This window comes from Stegodyphus dumicola, chromosome 4 (assembly GCF_044657685.1).
Source record: "Stegodyphus dumicola isolate Sdum_Otavi_A_Nest chromosome 4, ASM4465768v1".
Taxonomy (NCBI): domain Eukaryota; kingdom Metazoa; phylum Arthropoda; class Arachnida; order Araneae; family Eresidae; genus Stegodyphus; species Stegodyphus dumicola.
Window position 1 is genome coordinate 85,988,131 of NC_140771.1, and position 18,292 is coordinate 86,006,422.

Below are 18,292 nucleotides of genomic sequence, written 5' to 3' on the forward strand. Positions count from 1 at the left end.
TCGATTATGTCAAATAGAATTTCCGATATATATTTACTAATATGTAAAGGATCTACAAAACGAAAGAATGTTTCGAAATCCGAAATCTGTTTATCAATTTCACGCCGCAGCGCGCAATGAATTGGAAGTTGATCTGTCAGCACTATACTTATCTTCAGGGCAGATGTTGTTATTTTATTTGGCTTATAATTCCTTACTAAGTGTAGTATTTCATCTCGATGTACTTCGTCTTTGATATGATTTAAATCAAGTTCCTCGTCATTATAATTCGCTTCCGATAGTGAAGAAATTGACCCAGAGGTTATTAAAAATGAAAAAATTTTGATTGACAAATTAGTTGGTATTCTCAACACAGCAATTATAGGAATTGAACAGCGGAACTTTGTAACTAAACAAGAAATAATGTCTGTTTAATAGAATTAAAGAGAAAGTATTACCACATGAAACGAAGCAACTTAAACAACTTACATTGAAAGAAATGTTTAATAAAGTAAACAAATAAATATTAAGCTTTTTCTTTTTGTAAATTTTGATACCCTTTAGATCATAATTGTTCTTTATTTTATAAATTACGGTTTCATATTTTTAATTTTGTAATTTCTGCATGCCATCTTACCAGATTTAAACTGATGATCTAGAATCTGGAAAAATCGATGATCGAGTCAGGATTAACGACTTTTGACTGTATATATATTTATATACCTTTTGGTGTGGCTGATTGCAACAAAAAGGGAAGGTTCACGACTACATGTTATAGCAGTCCTGTGTACAAAATTTCAACATCTGGAGGCTACTTGTTTTTTAGTTATGTAACATACATACATGCATACAGATGTCACGAAAAAAATCTCTTCAGAATTCATTAAAATCAGTTTTATAATTTGTTTTGGTAAAAAGAGTCCTTTATTCTGTCCTTACATCCAGATGTCATGGAAAACATCGTTATGTTGCATTCTATAGCGGTCAAAATGGATATTTACATTGAAATATGATACCCGGGATTACAATACTTCCTTTACTTCATACAAGGAAATAATTGTTGTTCTGAGGTTTTTTAATTTCTTTATTTTGCTTAATTATTAATGATTCTTTTTTCTGCTTTTTAATATGATGCGTCAAATTTAATAGGAGAATTCTACGAGGCTTGCCTCCTATTCCTGATCACTTATCATCTGAAGTGAAGGATTTTATCCGGCGACTTCTTGTCAAAGATCCAAAGAAACGATTAGGTGGTGGTCCATCAGATAGTGAAGAATTAAAGCGGCATAAATTTTTCAAAGTAAGTTTTTTTATTTGCGTAAAATAGTATTATATTTTAAGTACTCATAAAAGCTCAGTAAAAACACATTTTAAGTAATGCATGTCATAACTTTAAGAGTTTATACAGTTTGTGATACTATTTACTGTGTATTCCGTCATATAATGCACACATTTAATATAAAAAATGAGATAGAAATTTATGGGTGTGCATTATACGAGAGATATGGAAATGATAGATTTAAAAGTAAGGAAAAGATGAGCATACAAAAATGTGATTTTTACATTTACCTATATGCTGTTCCTGGCAATTCTAGAGATTTTCTATGACCCAATCTGCAACACTTCTAGGATAGGCCATTTCATTACTCTTCTGCAAAGCACATTTATTTTTGGTGTATATATATATTATTGTGATGGCATTTTTCTTTCACACTCGCGTATGGAGCTTTCACTGATATCAAGCATTTTTGCTACAGCATGATTTGCATTTTCTTTCGCAAATTGACTGACTTTGCATTTGAAACTAGCACTGTGTTTGTTTCGTTTGGCAGAAGCTATATTTACTACTAAAAGTAACACTAGATTGACTATATTTCAGCTAAAGCAAATGTGATTTATGTAAGCCTTTCATCTGCACTTCAAATTTTGTGCTTTTCTCAAGACCCTAGAATAACATTCTTGTACATGCCTACATTGAATACAACTCACCCTCTTTGCAGAATATTTACTCCCTCAAGCATGCCCCCGTATGTTGTTCCCCTTATCATTTATCAATTTAATATACCATTGTTCGAAAGCCTGCACATAATCTTCAAATGAACGACATAAAAAAATAACAACATTGCATATGTATCTTTGAGGTTTCTTCATAACAAAAAGGGTGCACTTTATACTGCAAATATACCTAAATGTTGAAAAAAGTAGTTTGAAACTATAGGTGCACATTACACACCGAAATATAAGGCAAGCATTTAATAGAGGAAAATTGCATCAGAGTAATATTAATTGAATAGATTAAAGTTACTGTGAATTATCATTATAAATTCTAGATAAACTATTAGTTTCAATTAAAATATTGATTAGAAATGTAAGCTGTGCATCTGGGTTTTGAAGCATGCAAGTATTCTTCTGTATGTGTTGCTGTAATATGTAATAATGCACTTTTTTGTCAACCTGATTGTTAGGTAGAATATTTAAATATTGGGCATTAATGCTATTCTATTTTCCTGTTCTCTGCTTGATTGTATTAGTTTTTTTTATTGATACTTGCAGCTTAAATAATTCGCTTAAGTATTTTAAAAATGTAATACTTAGGCGTGAAAGTAATATATTACTTTTTGTTAAGAATTTGAATTGGGATGATCTGGCAAAAAAGAAAATAGAAGCTCCGATTGTTCCTGAGATTACTGGTGAATTGGATACAAGTAATTTTGCTGATGAATTTACTTCCATGACGCCTGCATATTCTCCTGCTGCTGTGCCACCTAACAATGATAAATTATTTAAAGTAAGTTAACCTTTTAGTAGGAAGGATAAACAACTTCAAATATCTGTTTACAAATATTAAAGTTTGTTATGCACTTAAAGGTGAATGTTTAATGTCAACAAGGAAATGTTTATAGGCACTGTAGAAGTTAAGCTTCAAGAATATGAAAACTTAAGCTTCATGAATGTGAAAGCCTGTTAAATGTAAAACTTAATATCTTTTCACATCTAATATTATGATTGTAACTGACTAATCAGTGATTCGTGTTTCTTATATATATATAAACTTTTTGATGTTTGTGCTTCGGGGAAATCCGGAATTTCGGGGATTTTGAACTTTGATCATCGTCGTTCAAAGGAAGTAGGAATAATAATGAATTATTTATTTTGATCTGGGTAATTTTGTTTGCTTTGAAAGCAGAAAACGCAAGGTCGGTCCGTGTGGTGAAAACTTTTCCTTTGTTTCTCTAAAGGCAGTGATAATGCGTGAAAAGGGGGAAAAAACTTCTTTTTTGTTCTTTCGTTATTGCGAGTTATGACTCATTCCCCCAGTTCTCGGACATTCTCTTCTGGATTCTTTTCGGCAAGTAGGCGTGGCAGAAAAAAAATAGAAGAGACTTCGTTCAACCAGATGTGCGATCACGTGACTCTGGATTCAAAGGTCTTATCTCTCCTGGCGTGGCGCCAATAAGTAGAGAAGGGGGATTTTTCGCTGTATTAGCTATTTGTCATTGATTGCTTCTCAACTTTTTTTCTCTGCTGTGTAAAATTTTCATTTCATTTATTGATGCACGCGTAAATTTTTCATTTCGTTTATTGAAATATTTTTTTATTTATGTACACAAGAGAATTTCACTATGAAATTTCTCGATATAAATAGTGATATTATACAATTAGAAGAAGGTGTCCAGAGAGCATTTAGGTGGAATTGGATTTAAGGAAGAGATGGTAATGGGGATACCATCGGCACATGGTGCAAGAAAATAAATGTTGCTGGACAAGCATATTGTGTTTTTTGTTACTCACTGTTGAAGTATGGTGGGGAAGGATTCAAGGCTTTCACAAATCATTCTAAAACTGTGACGCACATAATATATTCAAAGTGCATTAGACATTCAATGACTTTAAGTGATTATGCTAATTCAAAAAATACTGATGACTTACTGGAGACTGATGCTCGGCCATTGGATATAGTGACAAGAAAAGCACGCCAAGAGGTATTAATAACTTTGTTTATCGCCAAGAATTCTCTTTCTTTCAATGTAGCTCCCAATTTAATTGAACTCTGCAAACAGTTGAGCCGCGATCAGACGGCACTAAACTCATTGGAAATGTCCAGGACTACTGCATGTTATAAGATGAAATATTGGCTCGCAAAAACTATTAAGGAAAATATCATTAAAACTTTAAAGGAGACTCCATTTTCTCTAAATTTGGATGAAAGTACTAGCAATGCTCAAGAAAGTATACTGGCAATATTGGTGCAGTTTTATGACAACAATCAAAATGAAGTTGTAGTTCATCATTTTGCATCTCTAAAGATGGAATCTTGCAATTCAGAAGCTGTTTTTAAAGCAGTTGTTAATACTATTGAAGATAATAATATTCCATGGGCAAACTTAATTAGTGTATTAATGGACTCATGTAACACCATGCGTGGGAAAAAAAAAAGGGTGTTGAAACCAGACTACGATCAAACAAAGCACTCCACTTATTAGATATTGATGGTAACACATGTCACACAGCTAATAACTGTGCAAAAAAATTTGCTTCATGTTTTGATAGATACTTAGAAGATTTGTCTGATGACATCTATTTTGATATGAAAAGCTGCAGTAAAAGAGAAAATTTTTTCAAAATCTGTGAATCCCTTGCCATTAAAAAACTTAAGCCCTTGAAGAGACCAGACCATAGGTGTGTGTACATTTTATGTGTTTTAGAAAGAATCAAAGATCTGTGGGATGCTCTTATTACATTTTATTTTCACTACTTGGATAAAACTAATAAAGGGGATTATTTTTCTTATGTTGGAACTGTATACAATAAAAGAAATATTTCTGCATCTCAGAAAAAAATTGTTGAAGAGGTGTATTCTTGCTTGCATTCCCAACAACTCACAAAGGATGCTTTAGCTCGGAAAAAAAGAATACTAAATGGGTTATTTGTTATGCAAAACAAAACTTTATTGCATATGGCATTATATTCAGCAGTATTACCAGAGTTCAACACATATATTAAATTATTTAAAACAAAAAAACCAATGCTTCATTTAATACATTCCAGTATTTATAAATTGATGGCAAAATTTTTCTCTTTTTTTATGAAGCCAGAAAATATAGAGTGCACATCTTATAATGATTTATTAAAGGTTGATGTCACAAATCCAGAATTCCATCTACCTAGCAAAGTAATATTTACTGGTGCAGAAGCTTCCACTCTCCTGAAGAAATTATCAAAAAATAATCCAATAGCAAAAGAATTCCAAATTTCTCTGATGAAAGCTTATACTAATACAGCACAGGATATGAAACAGAAATTACCCCTTAAAAATTCATATCTAATTAGTTTTACAGCATTAGATCCAGAGCTAAAAGGTAAAACCAGTACAATATTAGCTTTTGAAAAATTATCTTTTATGTCCCATATTTTTAGTGATAATGAAAAGTCAAAAGTAGAAGCTGAAATGAGGTTATACCAGAGTGATATTGATATCACCAAAGAAATGCTCTACACATCTGATGAAAGTGGAAATCAAGTCAAGTGTACAATTGATAAATATTGGTCTAAAGTTTTTAATTTAAAAGATGATTTCACAAATGATTATAAGTATCCTACATTGGCTAAATTGGTCAAAGCCTGCCTTAGCTGCTTCCATGGCCCATTAGTGGAAAGTGCATTCAACTTAATGGATGCACTTGTCACTGACTATAGAACCTCTCTTAAGATTGATTCCCTAGATGCAGTGCAGACTATTAAATATGATTTAATGGCTTCTAAAGAAACCTCATGTGAAAAATATGGCTAAAAAAATCCAATGACTGATCTAATTCACAAAGATCTCTTACTGAATATGAACAGAAGTTGGAAAACATATTAAGAGGACTTAAAAACATGTATTTCAGATGACCCACCTATAAAAGTCTCTGAAAAACCTTCTACATTAGCAGAAGAGCAAACTGCTTCTACCTCTGCATGTGCAGTTCTCGAGGAAATTTCTTCAACTGTAAATGAGGAAAATAAAAGTCAACCTTCCTGCAATTATGAAGTTCACCACAAAAGAAAGACAAGCCCACAAACATCAGAAAATAAAAAAAAGCAGCAGAAATTAGATAATTTTTTTTAAACAGGTAATTTAAAATATTTACATAAAATGTAGTAGTTTATATGTTTGAAAATTTATGGTTATTAATTTTGCAAAAAAAGTAATTCATTGAACTTTTATAATTAGGTCATTCAATACTTCATAATTGTAATTTTTCATTTCTCTCCCCCCCCTTCTCGAAACTCTAAAATGTCGGTAGTAAGTCCGTAAAAGTTTCAGGGGATTTTTTGGGGTCCCACAAACACCCCTGCTGAAATGAGTTTTGTGAGCTGTTCAAAATGTTGTACAGATTCTGTATATATGTAAATACTTTAGTGAAATTATATGAAAGTTCTTATATAATGTAACATAAAAAGCCTCGAGTGTTAAGCTTTGCTAGAAAAATAAGGTTACAGGGACATGTCTATTTAACATTGAAGTGGCTATCTTGTGAAATTAGCGAGATAGTGCCAAGTTGGCAATGGGCTAGTTGACTAACTTTTATTGACAAACTTGATGGTATTTTGGTCTGATCTCTATGTAACTTGTGAGTGTATCTGGCCGTATATAACTGTAATTGTGTATGCCTTCCAGCAATTCCAAGAAATCAAAGGTACTGGCAATTTCTTCACTGCCCAAGGAAGGTTTATAAGACTGGAGAGAGCATCATTTCTCAGATTAGTTCAGTTTAGAGTATTAAAAGAGCACTGTGCAAGCTTATGCGTTAAGGCTTTGTATATTGTCCTGTGTTTAATGTTCTTAATAGTTTCAAGTGGTAACTTCTGTTTGTACACTATCATAATGAGAAAAGCACACAATGGGCACACAAAGTCAAGATATTCAAAGATGATGGTGTTCGAGCTGCCACTTGGAACAATGTCCTGCTAGAAGATTCCATTTCCAGATGTGAAGACAGACGCCATGTGAGCATGCAACTGATCCGCAATTATATTCAGATAATCCGCAGCTTTCATGGTCTGTTCTGCTACAACTAAGGGTACCAGAGAGGCCCATAAGAATATCCCCCAAAGCATAATACCATTACCATCAGCCTTTGTATGACCTGCTGTAGGAGGGAGCAACTGTTCGCTTGGAAGTTGGCATACCCTTATGTGACCATCAGTGTGATGAATAAGAAATTGTGATTCATCCGACCAAGCAACTGTCTTCCACTTATCCATGGTCCACTCTCGATGTTCCCAGGCCCACCTGTAGGCATAGCTGAAAGTGATGCTTGATCAACAGAGGCACACTAGGGGAATGTCTGCTGTGCAGTTTCATATCCAATAGTGTCTGCTGAACTGTGTGTTCCAAAACACTTGTACTTAGACCTGCATTGTATTGGGCTGTCAGTTGAGCCAGTGTCTGGTGCCAGTTTTGCTGTACCAAGTAGGACAGTCTCAGATGTTCTTTTTCTTTGATGACACGTGGACCCCCCCCCAACACCTTTGTATCTACTGCTGGTTTCACCATCATTTATCCACTTTGCTTAAATACTAAAAATGGCAGATTGTGAACAACAACCTACCAAGTTTTGGAGATGCTCATTCTAAGTCTTTGGGCCATTACAATCTGCCCTCTCTCAAATTCGCTTAGATCAGCAGCCTTTCCCATCACTCACGAAAGTAAGTGCAAGAATGATTCCTTACCTTCTTCAGCTGTAATTAAATACCATCCCCACTTAATCACATGTCCTTTTTGTCCTCTAGACCAGTTCATTGAGAAATATGGGAATTGTCATAATATTTTGGCTCATCGGTGTATGTTTCTTAACTGTAATTACTGGTGAAATGTTCATACAAATATTCAGCTCTGTTACTTTAAGTTACATCAACTAAATATGCTATAAATTAGATATACTATTCAGAATAAATATTTAAATTATTAAGAATTGCATCTCTTACTTTTAAATTGTTCTCTCTCTGTTTCAGTTTGTCCGTGTGCATGTATGTGTGTGAGAGAGTTAACTGCAATAGAGTTAACTTACAGTGTCTCTTAAATGGCTATACTTTGTACATTAACAGTTTGCCAGACTATGTGGAAATTGCAGAAATAGCAGTGCTTGCTGGCATGCAAAGATAATAAATGCCTCAGTAGCATAACATAATGGCCCAAAAGAATTAAAAAGACTATTTATTATATATAGGTTTCTAACATCAAGAAAATCATTCTAATTTTTTCATTTTACAGATTTCGTATGATATACAGCTTTATTGTCTTTGAGTTGTTCTGCGTTCCAAAAGATTAGATTGTAGTTTTTATTTTATTTCCACTACTTTTTGTATCATATTGTGCTGTTGTATTGCAAAAAGATAGAGTATATTATTATGTCATTTTTGTTTGGATTATGAATTCTCAAGTTCAATTTAAGTACGAAGCATTTGGTTGACATGCATTAGCTTTTCTAACATTAATACATGACTTTTCTGCCCTAAAAATAGGCCTTTTTTATTTTTATAAGTTTCATTCATCTTTATTAATGAAATATTTTTTGTTCATAGGATTATTCCTTCGTTGCTCCATCTGTACTTTTCAGCAGAAACGTGATAAGTGATGACATCTTTGGATGTTACCATGATAGTCGACCAGACACTTCTCAGCTGCTGGCAGCAAAATTTAAGGTATTGTTATCCTATTTTATAATGCAGTGTAATTAAAAATGGAATCATGCTGTTACAAATGTTTACAAAAAAAAAAAAAAAAATTAACTGGCAGAATTATTCATTTATTGCACTTGATATAACAGATTACACTTTGATTGTCCAGATTTCTTGTCACTCATCATTAGATATCCATGAATTCCTTTGGTCATATTTACATCCATCTACTTTGATCCATACATGTTTAAGCATGGAGCAGTGCCATGGGTAGTACAGGGTTCGTAGCGGTCCTTACAAGTGCTTATAAGTACTTATATTTGAAAATAAATTATAAAAGCCCTTATAGATGCTTACTTTTCCTCTAAAGCATATATGTTTTTGTTTTTAGTGTTTTTTTTTTCCTCGCATCAAAACTGCAACTAAATAAACAGCTTTTTCTTTCTTATCTGGAGCGTCAGATTGTGAATCATACTTCTGGAAATAGCTTTCTCCACGTTAACGTAACCTTTAACCTTTTATTCATGCGAGTAGAGACAGGTGTATGTCGTTCTATTGGTCAAAGAGTTGTGAAAGGGGTATAAAATTGGGTGTGTTTTCCTCCCACCCACAGACTATAGGCATTCCAAATCCCATGTGGTCAGTTCATATTCATGTCCATTACGATCGTTATGCATGAATATTTATAATATATTTGCGGTAAATGCTGAAGTATAGCTAATCTTTAAAAATGGGTGGGTTTTTAACACAGATTGGCTTTCTAAGAAAGAATATTCTGAATGGCTTAAACAAAGCGAAAATAATGGCGAAGCCATGTGTTCCTGGTGTAAAACTGAAATCAACATAGCAAGTATGGGAGAGTCTGCTTTAAATGGGCATTTATCTCAAAAATCAATCAGCAAATGAATCTGCTTTGAAACAGGTTTTTGGTTACTTTCTGGTTTGATTTAATTTCCCCTCCCCCAATCTAATACGCAAAATCCAACAGCCATTTTCAAATTGGAGCCATGTTAAGAATTCTATACAATTAATAAAATTTTAAAAGGTAAAAACATGACAATAAAACACATTTTTCAAAAAAAAAAAAAAAAAAAAAAAAAAAACTTCTTTTTGCTCTGTTCTTCTCTCCTTGTTTACAGTGATACGTTTTCACTTTAAAAAAACCAGACAATTGCACAAATTTGTCATTCATATAAATTTTGTCACAGGTGACTTCCTGAAACAGTCTCATGTGCTGAGTGTATATGTGGGCTGCCACATAAATCCATTTTGACAATATTGTGGCTATATAATTATTTTGGCAAAATGCTGCTTTGTTTTATCACAACATTTTCATAGCTTATTGGCAGAAATTCGGATAGTAAGTGTTTGTTTTCATTTCTTTTGTTATGTTGAAAATTTTCTGACTATTACTTTAAAAGTAGATTCAACACTTTGAAATCTTTCAGCTTTTCCTTTTAGTAATTTTGCAGCAAAATATTACTTTCTTGCAGAAATTTATCTGTAGTTTCTTTTATGAGGTTATAAAATGTTTACTTTGCTTATTAAAACTGAAGAATCATTATGCATGTGTTTGTCAGATTTATATGCATTCTGAAAAACTGGTGGCTTTTAGTAAAATGGTTCTACTAGTGTCTAAGTGTTATTATTTTTGACTTTATAGTATGTGTAATTTCCATTCCAAACTTTTTTATCACATCGTAACGTTATCTGTGTTTCTTTTTCAGAATTCACCATTTTTTCAGAATTATGATCTTATAATGAAAGAAGGTCTCTTAGGTGACGGAAGTTTTTCTGTGTGTAGGTATGTTAAGTTATGAAATCAATACATATGTATTTTTATTTATGTACATTATGTATTTTTATTTTACATTATGTATTTTTTATTTCCCTTGCCCCTGAACTTTATTACTTTCAGTATGTTTTAAAATCATATTTTTCCCCCTCTAGGAAATGTGTAAATAAGAAAACTCAATTAGAATATGCTGTAAAAATAGTGAGCAGGCGTATTGATAGTTCCCGTGAAATACAACTCCTAAAATTGTGCCAGGGTCATCCTAATATTGTTAATTTGTATGAAGTATATCAAGATGATGTAAGTAAATTATTTCCAATTGCCAGAAAATTGCTCTCAATTTTTTTAATTAATTTTTTAAAGCTGTCTTGAAAATCTTTCAACAGTAGGAATTAGATATCTGTTCTGTAGTTCCTTCTGGCCTCACCCCCTTCCCTCCAAAAGAAGTATTTAGAAATTTTACCATAACTGTTTATTGAATTGTTCCTTCCTTTTCATTTTGCTCAATGGATGGCATGTTTTTCCTTCTCATAAATTATATTTGTGCTCTTTAATTTTTTAATGGGAAATATTTATTGGGGTTGTCTAATACAGTGTTTTTTGCATTATGAAAAAGAGAAATATGCTTCGAATTCTTTTGATCAATCTTTCCCAAGATTGAAATTTTGCTTAATTTATATTTTTCATACATATGCTACATTAATTTGGAAAATTGAGAGATTTTTGAGTAAGTTACAATGTTTATTATAGCAATTACATATAAAATATTTCATAATTAATTTCATTTATATATATGATATTAATCTGTAATCATGCTTTGTCATGCGCTATTATAAAACTTTGGTGAAACTTTTTAATTACTGTCTTCTAGATATTTGAAACTGTAGTCAATGCTTCAAAATTTAAAATTCTGTCATTTAATGCTTTATATTTTTACCTATGAAATGTATGGGCTAAAATATTGTATTAATTATTAAATTTTTAGGTTAGAATTTATTCAGTAATTTTCTAAAGTGTACTTCACAAATATTGATGAAAAGTATAAAAATTAGAAATGCAAGTTATAAACATAATTTTACTGTGCAGTTTTTCTTATTTGTTAGCCTCATTTTAGAACAGAATGTAATAGATCATACAGTTTATTTTATTGTCTTCTGTATTTGAGCTTTTCTTTTTAGTATAATAAACTTACAAATATGTCTTGAATTTTTATGAGATGAAAGTACACCTTGCAAATTTCATGACAGCTTATTTCAAAGCCAGAAGTTTCAAACATAAATTTCCATAGAATTGCTATTTCTAACTTTCATTAACTTTTTCATCAAGTATATTTTGAAACTGCTTTATTTTTAGAGGTATTTTGGTATAGAATGTGTTAAACTCTGTAAAATTTTGAAACAAATCAGATGCAGAGTAATATTTTTTATAAAAGTACTTCATTTTGCCTACTACTTTACTTATATTGCACGTATAGTACATCTAAATTAATTTGAATTAAAATTGCTTTAAATTAAGGAAGCTTGTATTAATTTCATATATTTTTAATTAGTCTTATATAATTGCTTAGTATTAAAGATTCTCCTTTTTTTAAGTGTGTGTATGCTGAATTTTTAGAAATGCATAGCTGATTCTTTCATGTATTTATGTATTTCTTATATATATAATTTTATACAAGACTTCATTTTTTTTTTTTATTATTTTTTATTTTTATTATTATTATTATTGCTTGTCTTCTTTTTGTGTGTGTGTGCATTTGTTTGTTTACTGAATTTGATGTACCTCTACTTTTTTTTTTCCAGACTCATACTTATGTTGTATTAGAATTACTTAAAGGAGGAGAGCTTCTAGACAGAATAAGGAAGAAGGATAAGTTTACCGAGAAAGAAGCTAATAGAATATTTAGACATTTAGTATCTGCTGTTAACTTTATGCATGCTCATGGAGTTGTTCATCGAGATCTTAAACCGGAGGTAAATATTATCACCTTCCATGAATAAATTAAATTGTTATTTAATTAGGGTTGTGATATGTGTACAACACTAGTAAATGTTCAATAATCTTTTGAAATTCATTTGTACTTGATGAAGGATGTTCTGCATAATTCAACCAAATACTGTCTGTGAAATAAATTAGTTATCTTGTAGCTCAGCAGATATGCAATACAAGATCTGCTTTTCACTGGCATTTCAGTTTCTTTTATTGTGTAATTTATTTTGTGCTGTGCTAGATAATTAATGTTATAATAAAAATATTAAAACAACTGTTAAAATAATTGTATTACTGCCTTTTTGAGGTAATGACTTTACATTGATGAATAATATTTTAGTTTGGCATATATGAAGCTTAAATCATGCTTTCTTAAGATGTCTTGAAATTCTGTTCATTGAAATATTTTCCTTTAATATTCAGGTCTTCATTTCCTTATTTCAGTTACCTTTTTAACTTAGAATTGAGATAAAACAGCAGATACTGATAGTTTTAGTGAGAGTTTGATTCTTGACAGCATTGGCTTATTAGGTGGTAGTTTTAACAATTTTCTGCTTATTTAATACATTCATATCATAAATATGAAACAGTTTCCCTAAAATGCTGTTTCTAGACTACTATGTTGGTCTTTGTGTTTTTTTATCACAAATTATTTGTATCTTTTATTTTTTGTCATTGCTGCTTTTTAAAAGCAAATGAAGACACAGTTGCAATGGATTTAAAATTGGCTATAGCTTCAGAATAGTGTTATTTCTGTTTCAACTAAAAAGCGAGTTAAAAACTTAATAAATAGTACTGATTTAAAAAAAAAAGTATATTTTCAACAGTGCAAGATATGTTCTATCACTGAGAGAAACTTATTCCTTTTAAATGTATTCTCTCAATATGTATAAAATTTGGTTAGAAATATGCCCTGCCTTCTTGCTTGTATTTCTCTAAAATTTGATTAGAAATATCCTGTACCTTCTTGTGCATATTTTTTTTTTTTTTTTTTTTTTGTATCACCTACCTTCTTATGCATATTTTTTGTATGTGTATCTTTCTTTGTATTCCCAGCCAGAACATAAAAAAATAATTAAATATATTTGCTTTTAAGATGATATTTAATCTGAGTGTAATCTATGTTTATTAGCAAGATAGTATATTAATGGATGCTGATAGTAGGTAGATATTCATCAATTGTTTTTTAAATGAACATTTTCTGAAAGGAAACATTGTTAACACTTTTACTGCTGTGTAAAATTTGACTGCGTGAACACAGAAATTCTGTATAAATATCTGTCTTTAAAGAATTTTCATTTTTGCTTCTGGATTGCAAATTCTAAATTCACAGGAATGCAGAAACATTATTAAGTATATTGTTTAAACTATTAAAAATAAAGCAAATAAAAACTGGTCTCAAGTTTTTGAGCATTATCATGTGTTGATTGTACTGTTTACTCTGTTCTTTATAAGGCTTACTGTTTTTTTGTTCTTAAAATGATTCATCATGAGTTTGTAACCAGTCATTCATCGTTTACGATGAACTCAAAGGTTGTAATCATCACCTACAATGTTAGAGTGCTTTATAATAATGTAGCAAGAGAAAACTATCTTTAAAAAAAGTAGTAATATGGATTTTATTTAAATTTTATGGCCTGATATTGTGCAGTCATATTTGCTTTTATTCAGACAGTTGCTGTGCTTTTATTATGAAATGAGTACATAAATTGTACCTGTGTAGTTGTGGAAGAGTTTATATCCAGAAGCAAAGGTAAGGCTTTTATAAGAGAGGGTTAATAAACTATCAGAATGATAGGATGCATTTCTAATAATAGGTATTATGCTCATATTTTAGATGCCATTTGAATGTTTTTTCTCTGAATTCTTTTATTTTCTCGTTTAAAAGTGATAAAACCTTTAAATTCTTAATTTTTTTAAATCCACTTCACCTAAAATTTCTGTGCAACTGTATAAGCTGAAATACTTTTCATACTATAAAATTCCACTAATTTATCTGTCATAAAAAATTTAAAGCCCATAAGAAGTATATGTTAATGTTTAAAAAATATTTCATCGTATTTAATTTTATATATGAGAGGTTTTGTTTTAAAACATTTTACGCACTTTTTTTTTTTTTTTTTTTTTTTTAGAATCTCCTGTTTGTAGACTCGTCTGAAAATGCCATCGTGAAGATAGTAGACTTTGGTTTTGCTAGACTGATGCCGACAGACAACCAGCGGATGAATTCTCCATGTTTTACTTTGCAATATGCTGCACCAGAAGTATTGAAACAGACCTTTCCAGCACCAGGAAATAACGGCTATAGCGAAGCTTGTGATTTATGGAGCTTAGGAGTGATATTGGTAATTATTAACTTCCTGAGAAATAAATACTTTTGTCTTAATTCCTGCATTCATTTGTTACACATTAATTTCCAATTAAACAAGATAATACCTGCTATGATATGCACAATATTTCAAGAATTGTAATCTGGAGAAAAGTTCATTTGATTATTCAAATTAAATCAGTAGTTAACTTTCATATGTGCACGTACACAATCTTTTCCCTACTGTTTTTCCTTTTTCTGACTGTTTTTCATCAATTCACTGTGTACGAGCTGTCTTTTTACTATTGCAGCTTGTATCTATTTGGGATTCATTATGAAATACAAGATTAATAGCTGTGCACTTGATATTATTATTATTATTATAAGATTCAGCATTATTTTTTAGCAAGTGATTTAACATTGTTTATGTATGAAGAACAGTTGTTTATGTTTGAAACAGATTTCATACAATTAAAATAATAAAAAATAATAATAAAAATAATTCCCAAATCTTGCAATGTCATCTGCTAGTTGCTGCTGCTATGCCAAGCAATTTTCTTTTCTGTTTTATATTTTCCATGGACAGTTTTGATTTTTTTCTGGTGGTGTGTGGTGATAATTTTTCCATTGTTTCACAATAAGCAAATTTATTTTTACTTTCTTGTGCGAAGTAAAGAAGGTTTTTGTAGTCGCAAAAAATTTTGGGTATCATTATTTCAATGAAAATATCCATTTTCACCGCTTTTGAACCTATTTGAAGGATGTTTTTGTGTGACATCTGTACTTATGGACAGAATAAAGGATACTTTTTTCTGAAACAGATTGTAAAATGGATTCAGAAAATGTTTTTTCCCACGATGTTTGTACATACATACAAAATCCATCTTTCAAAAACAAGTACTACCTATGGAATGTCAAAATTTTGTATGTTGTTCTTCAGCCATTTGATGCCATACCATCCAGTGTAGCCATGCCCATCCTTCCACTGTGTTTTCTCAGGGTGCAGAGAGGGTATCATCATTTCCTTCTGAGTTACTTAACAGGCTTGTGGGGAAGCTGACAATGCCGATTTTGTGGAGATGGCCATGGAGGTGATCTGTGGTCAATCTGAAGGTGGCTACTGCTACATTTCAGGGCAGATTGTTGGGGATGAATCTTGTTATAACCATTTCCCATCTTTTACCAACAGCAGCTGCCCTTCATGCATCATCCACGGTCTTCTTGACTGTTGGCGTAATTTTGCTGCATATGATTCTGTGTGTTATCAGGTGCATAGAGCATCCTTTCTTTGTGTGTTCATATCCTGTGATGTTGCAGTGTCCCAGGACCCATTGTACATGAATATCTATTGTCTCCTGTAGTTAAGGAGTATTTCCTTGCACTGGGTTAAGTTGTTCTTCAGGAGGTTCTGCCCTGATGATTGCTCGTATTGAAGCCATTGAGTGTGAGAGCAAGATTGCTTTTTGTTTGAAATCTAGGGGGTAAAGGGCATTTGCTGCCACCTTACTGATGGACATTACCTCCATGTCAAAGTTTGTCATTGATTTGCTAACAGGGAAATTTCCTTTCACAAGGATGAAGTAAAAACTGGTAGCACTGTTGTCACCGATAGCTGACCTGTCTATGTGCATATATAAATTTTGTATATTAAACTGCTATAACATGTAGTCATGCACTTCCCTTTTTTATTGCAATTGGCAGCACCAGGTGCATATATACATATACGAAGTGTGACACACAAAAAATGAGACTGGTCCAATAAATAATTGTACTTATAAAATCAATTCCCTGTGATATTATCATCTTCAAAGTAGTCCCCTTCAGGCATTCACACACTTTTGCATTTGGTGCTGCCATTGTTGATAACAGTTCTGGAACGAGATTTTTGGAAGCCCCTTCATGAGATTCTTCGTTTTTGCCTGAACCTCTTCAACAGAGATAAAATGGCCTCTCCGTAAGCAAGATTTAGTTTTAAGAAATAAAAAAAAGTCTTGTGGAGCTGAATAAGGAGGATGCCCCATCATAGTAATGTTTTTGCTGGTCAGAAACTGCTTGATAGATAGGGCTGTGTGACCAGTTGCATTGTCCTGGTGCAACAGCCATCCATCACTCCACAACTGTGGCCTTTTTTTCCTAATTTTTTCAGTCTTTTTACTGCTTCAGTGTAGTAGTGTTGATTAACAGTCTGACCACTGAGAACTCACTCAATCATCAAAATTCCATTAATGTCGAAGAAGACAACGTTGCCTTGAATTTTGATTTTGACATGCATGCTTTGTGCCTTCCTCCTGAAAACCTCTTATGCCATTCAAACACACGTGAATGAGACAAAGTTTCATCTCCATAAGCCTCAGTTAACATTTGAAATGTTTCCATGGTTGATTCTTAAGTTTCACAAGAAACTTGATGTTGATTTGCTGTTTGGTTTTTACATTAGACATTTTTTCCTGTAGAAAGCAGTTGCACATGTTCACTCAATGACGCTTTACTCCCAACTGGTGTGATGTGTTAAGTCGAAACTTTCTGCATTTATAGAGGAGGTGTGTGGGATGACATCACCAAAACAGTTGTTGCCAACTCCACTCTTTCTTCAAGCTACCTGAGTCTCTTAGTTTCATTTCTTTTGTGTCACACCTCATATAAATGAGCCAGGTAACAGAGTGGGTATATATACATATATATATATATATATATATATATATATATATACATATACATATTGAGAGAGCTCAGTTTTTTAATTCTTATGCGTTGTAAATTGTGCATTTTTCTTACAATTTTATAGTTTCTTACGATTGCATAGTTGAGTTTGCAGGTTATCATAAAAAGTTAATAAGTCTGTTTTCTGTTTGTCATTGATTATACGTTTTAATAGTTCTCTGATATGAACTTGAATTAAAACATTTTAATTTCCAAAATTTTTCTTTGAAGTATTCCACAGCTTTTCTGTAATCTTCCTCCATAGCAGGAAAACTCAAATATTGCTTTTGGTACTGTCTTAGGCTTTGTTCATTGGAGCAGATAATGAAACTTGTCTCTCTTGTCAATGTATGTTTATGTATTTTACTGAATCTCGCACAAAACATTAGTCAGTTTTAAGGGTCCCCCATCAAGTTTTACCAGCTAGATTTCTGGGAGTTTGTTTTACGGTCTACGGTTTGTTTATGGTGTTTACTTCTGTTACCAATGAAGTACTGATATTTGTTGCATCCATAGAAGGGCTGTGAATACATATTCTTCTTCTTCTTCTTCTTCTTCTTTTTTTTTTTTTTTTTCTCCTTTTGTTGGCTTTTTACTTCCAAGTAATGCATCATAATATTTTTGAACTGCCTTAAATTATCTTTTTTATTTTTCCTGAATAGAAACTTTTTTCTGTAGAAGTTCTAGAAAAAGAGTCATCCATATTTCATAAAGTTTTATAATTTTTGGGAATTTAATCTAAATTTCTAAATCATCCAAGTCCAGGAAATCTGATCAAATCAGCATTTGCAACTTATTAGCTGTTTTCATAAATGCTCTTCTAACAGCTTTCGTTTTTAGTTTTGTTACCTCCAAATCCT

General features: G+C 31.8%; 1 protein-coding gene across 2 annotated transcripts in view; it reads left to right on the top strand.

Annotated features, from left to right (window-relative positions):
* Positions 1–18,292, top strand: part of LOC118190065 (ribosomal protein S6 kinase alpha-5-like) — a 480,169-nt gene that overhangs the window by 451,787 nt on the left and 10,090 nt on the right. For both annotated transcript variants that reach the window (XM_085815143.1, XM_085815144.1), the window contains exons 8-14: positions 1,129–1,279; positions 2,606–2,767; positions 8,548–8,667; positions 10,371–10,447; positions 10,594–10,738; positions 12,238–12,408; positions 14,557–14,769. In XM_085815143.1, coding sequence (XP_085671269.1) covers positions 1,129–1,279; positions 2,606–2,767; positions 8,548–8,667; positions 10,371–10,447; positions 10,594–10,738; positions 12,238–12,408; positions 14,557–14,769 — 1,039 coding nt within the window. The remainder of the gene's footprint in view (positions 1–1,128; positions 1,280–2,605; positions 2,768–8,547; positions 8,668–10,370; positions 10,448–10,593; positions 10,739–12,237; positions 12,409–14,556; positions 14,770–18,292) is intronic.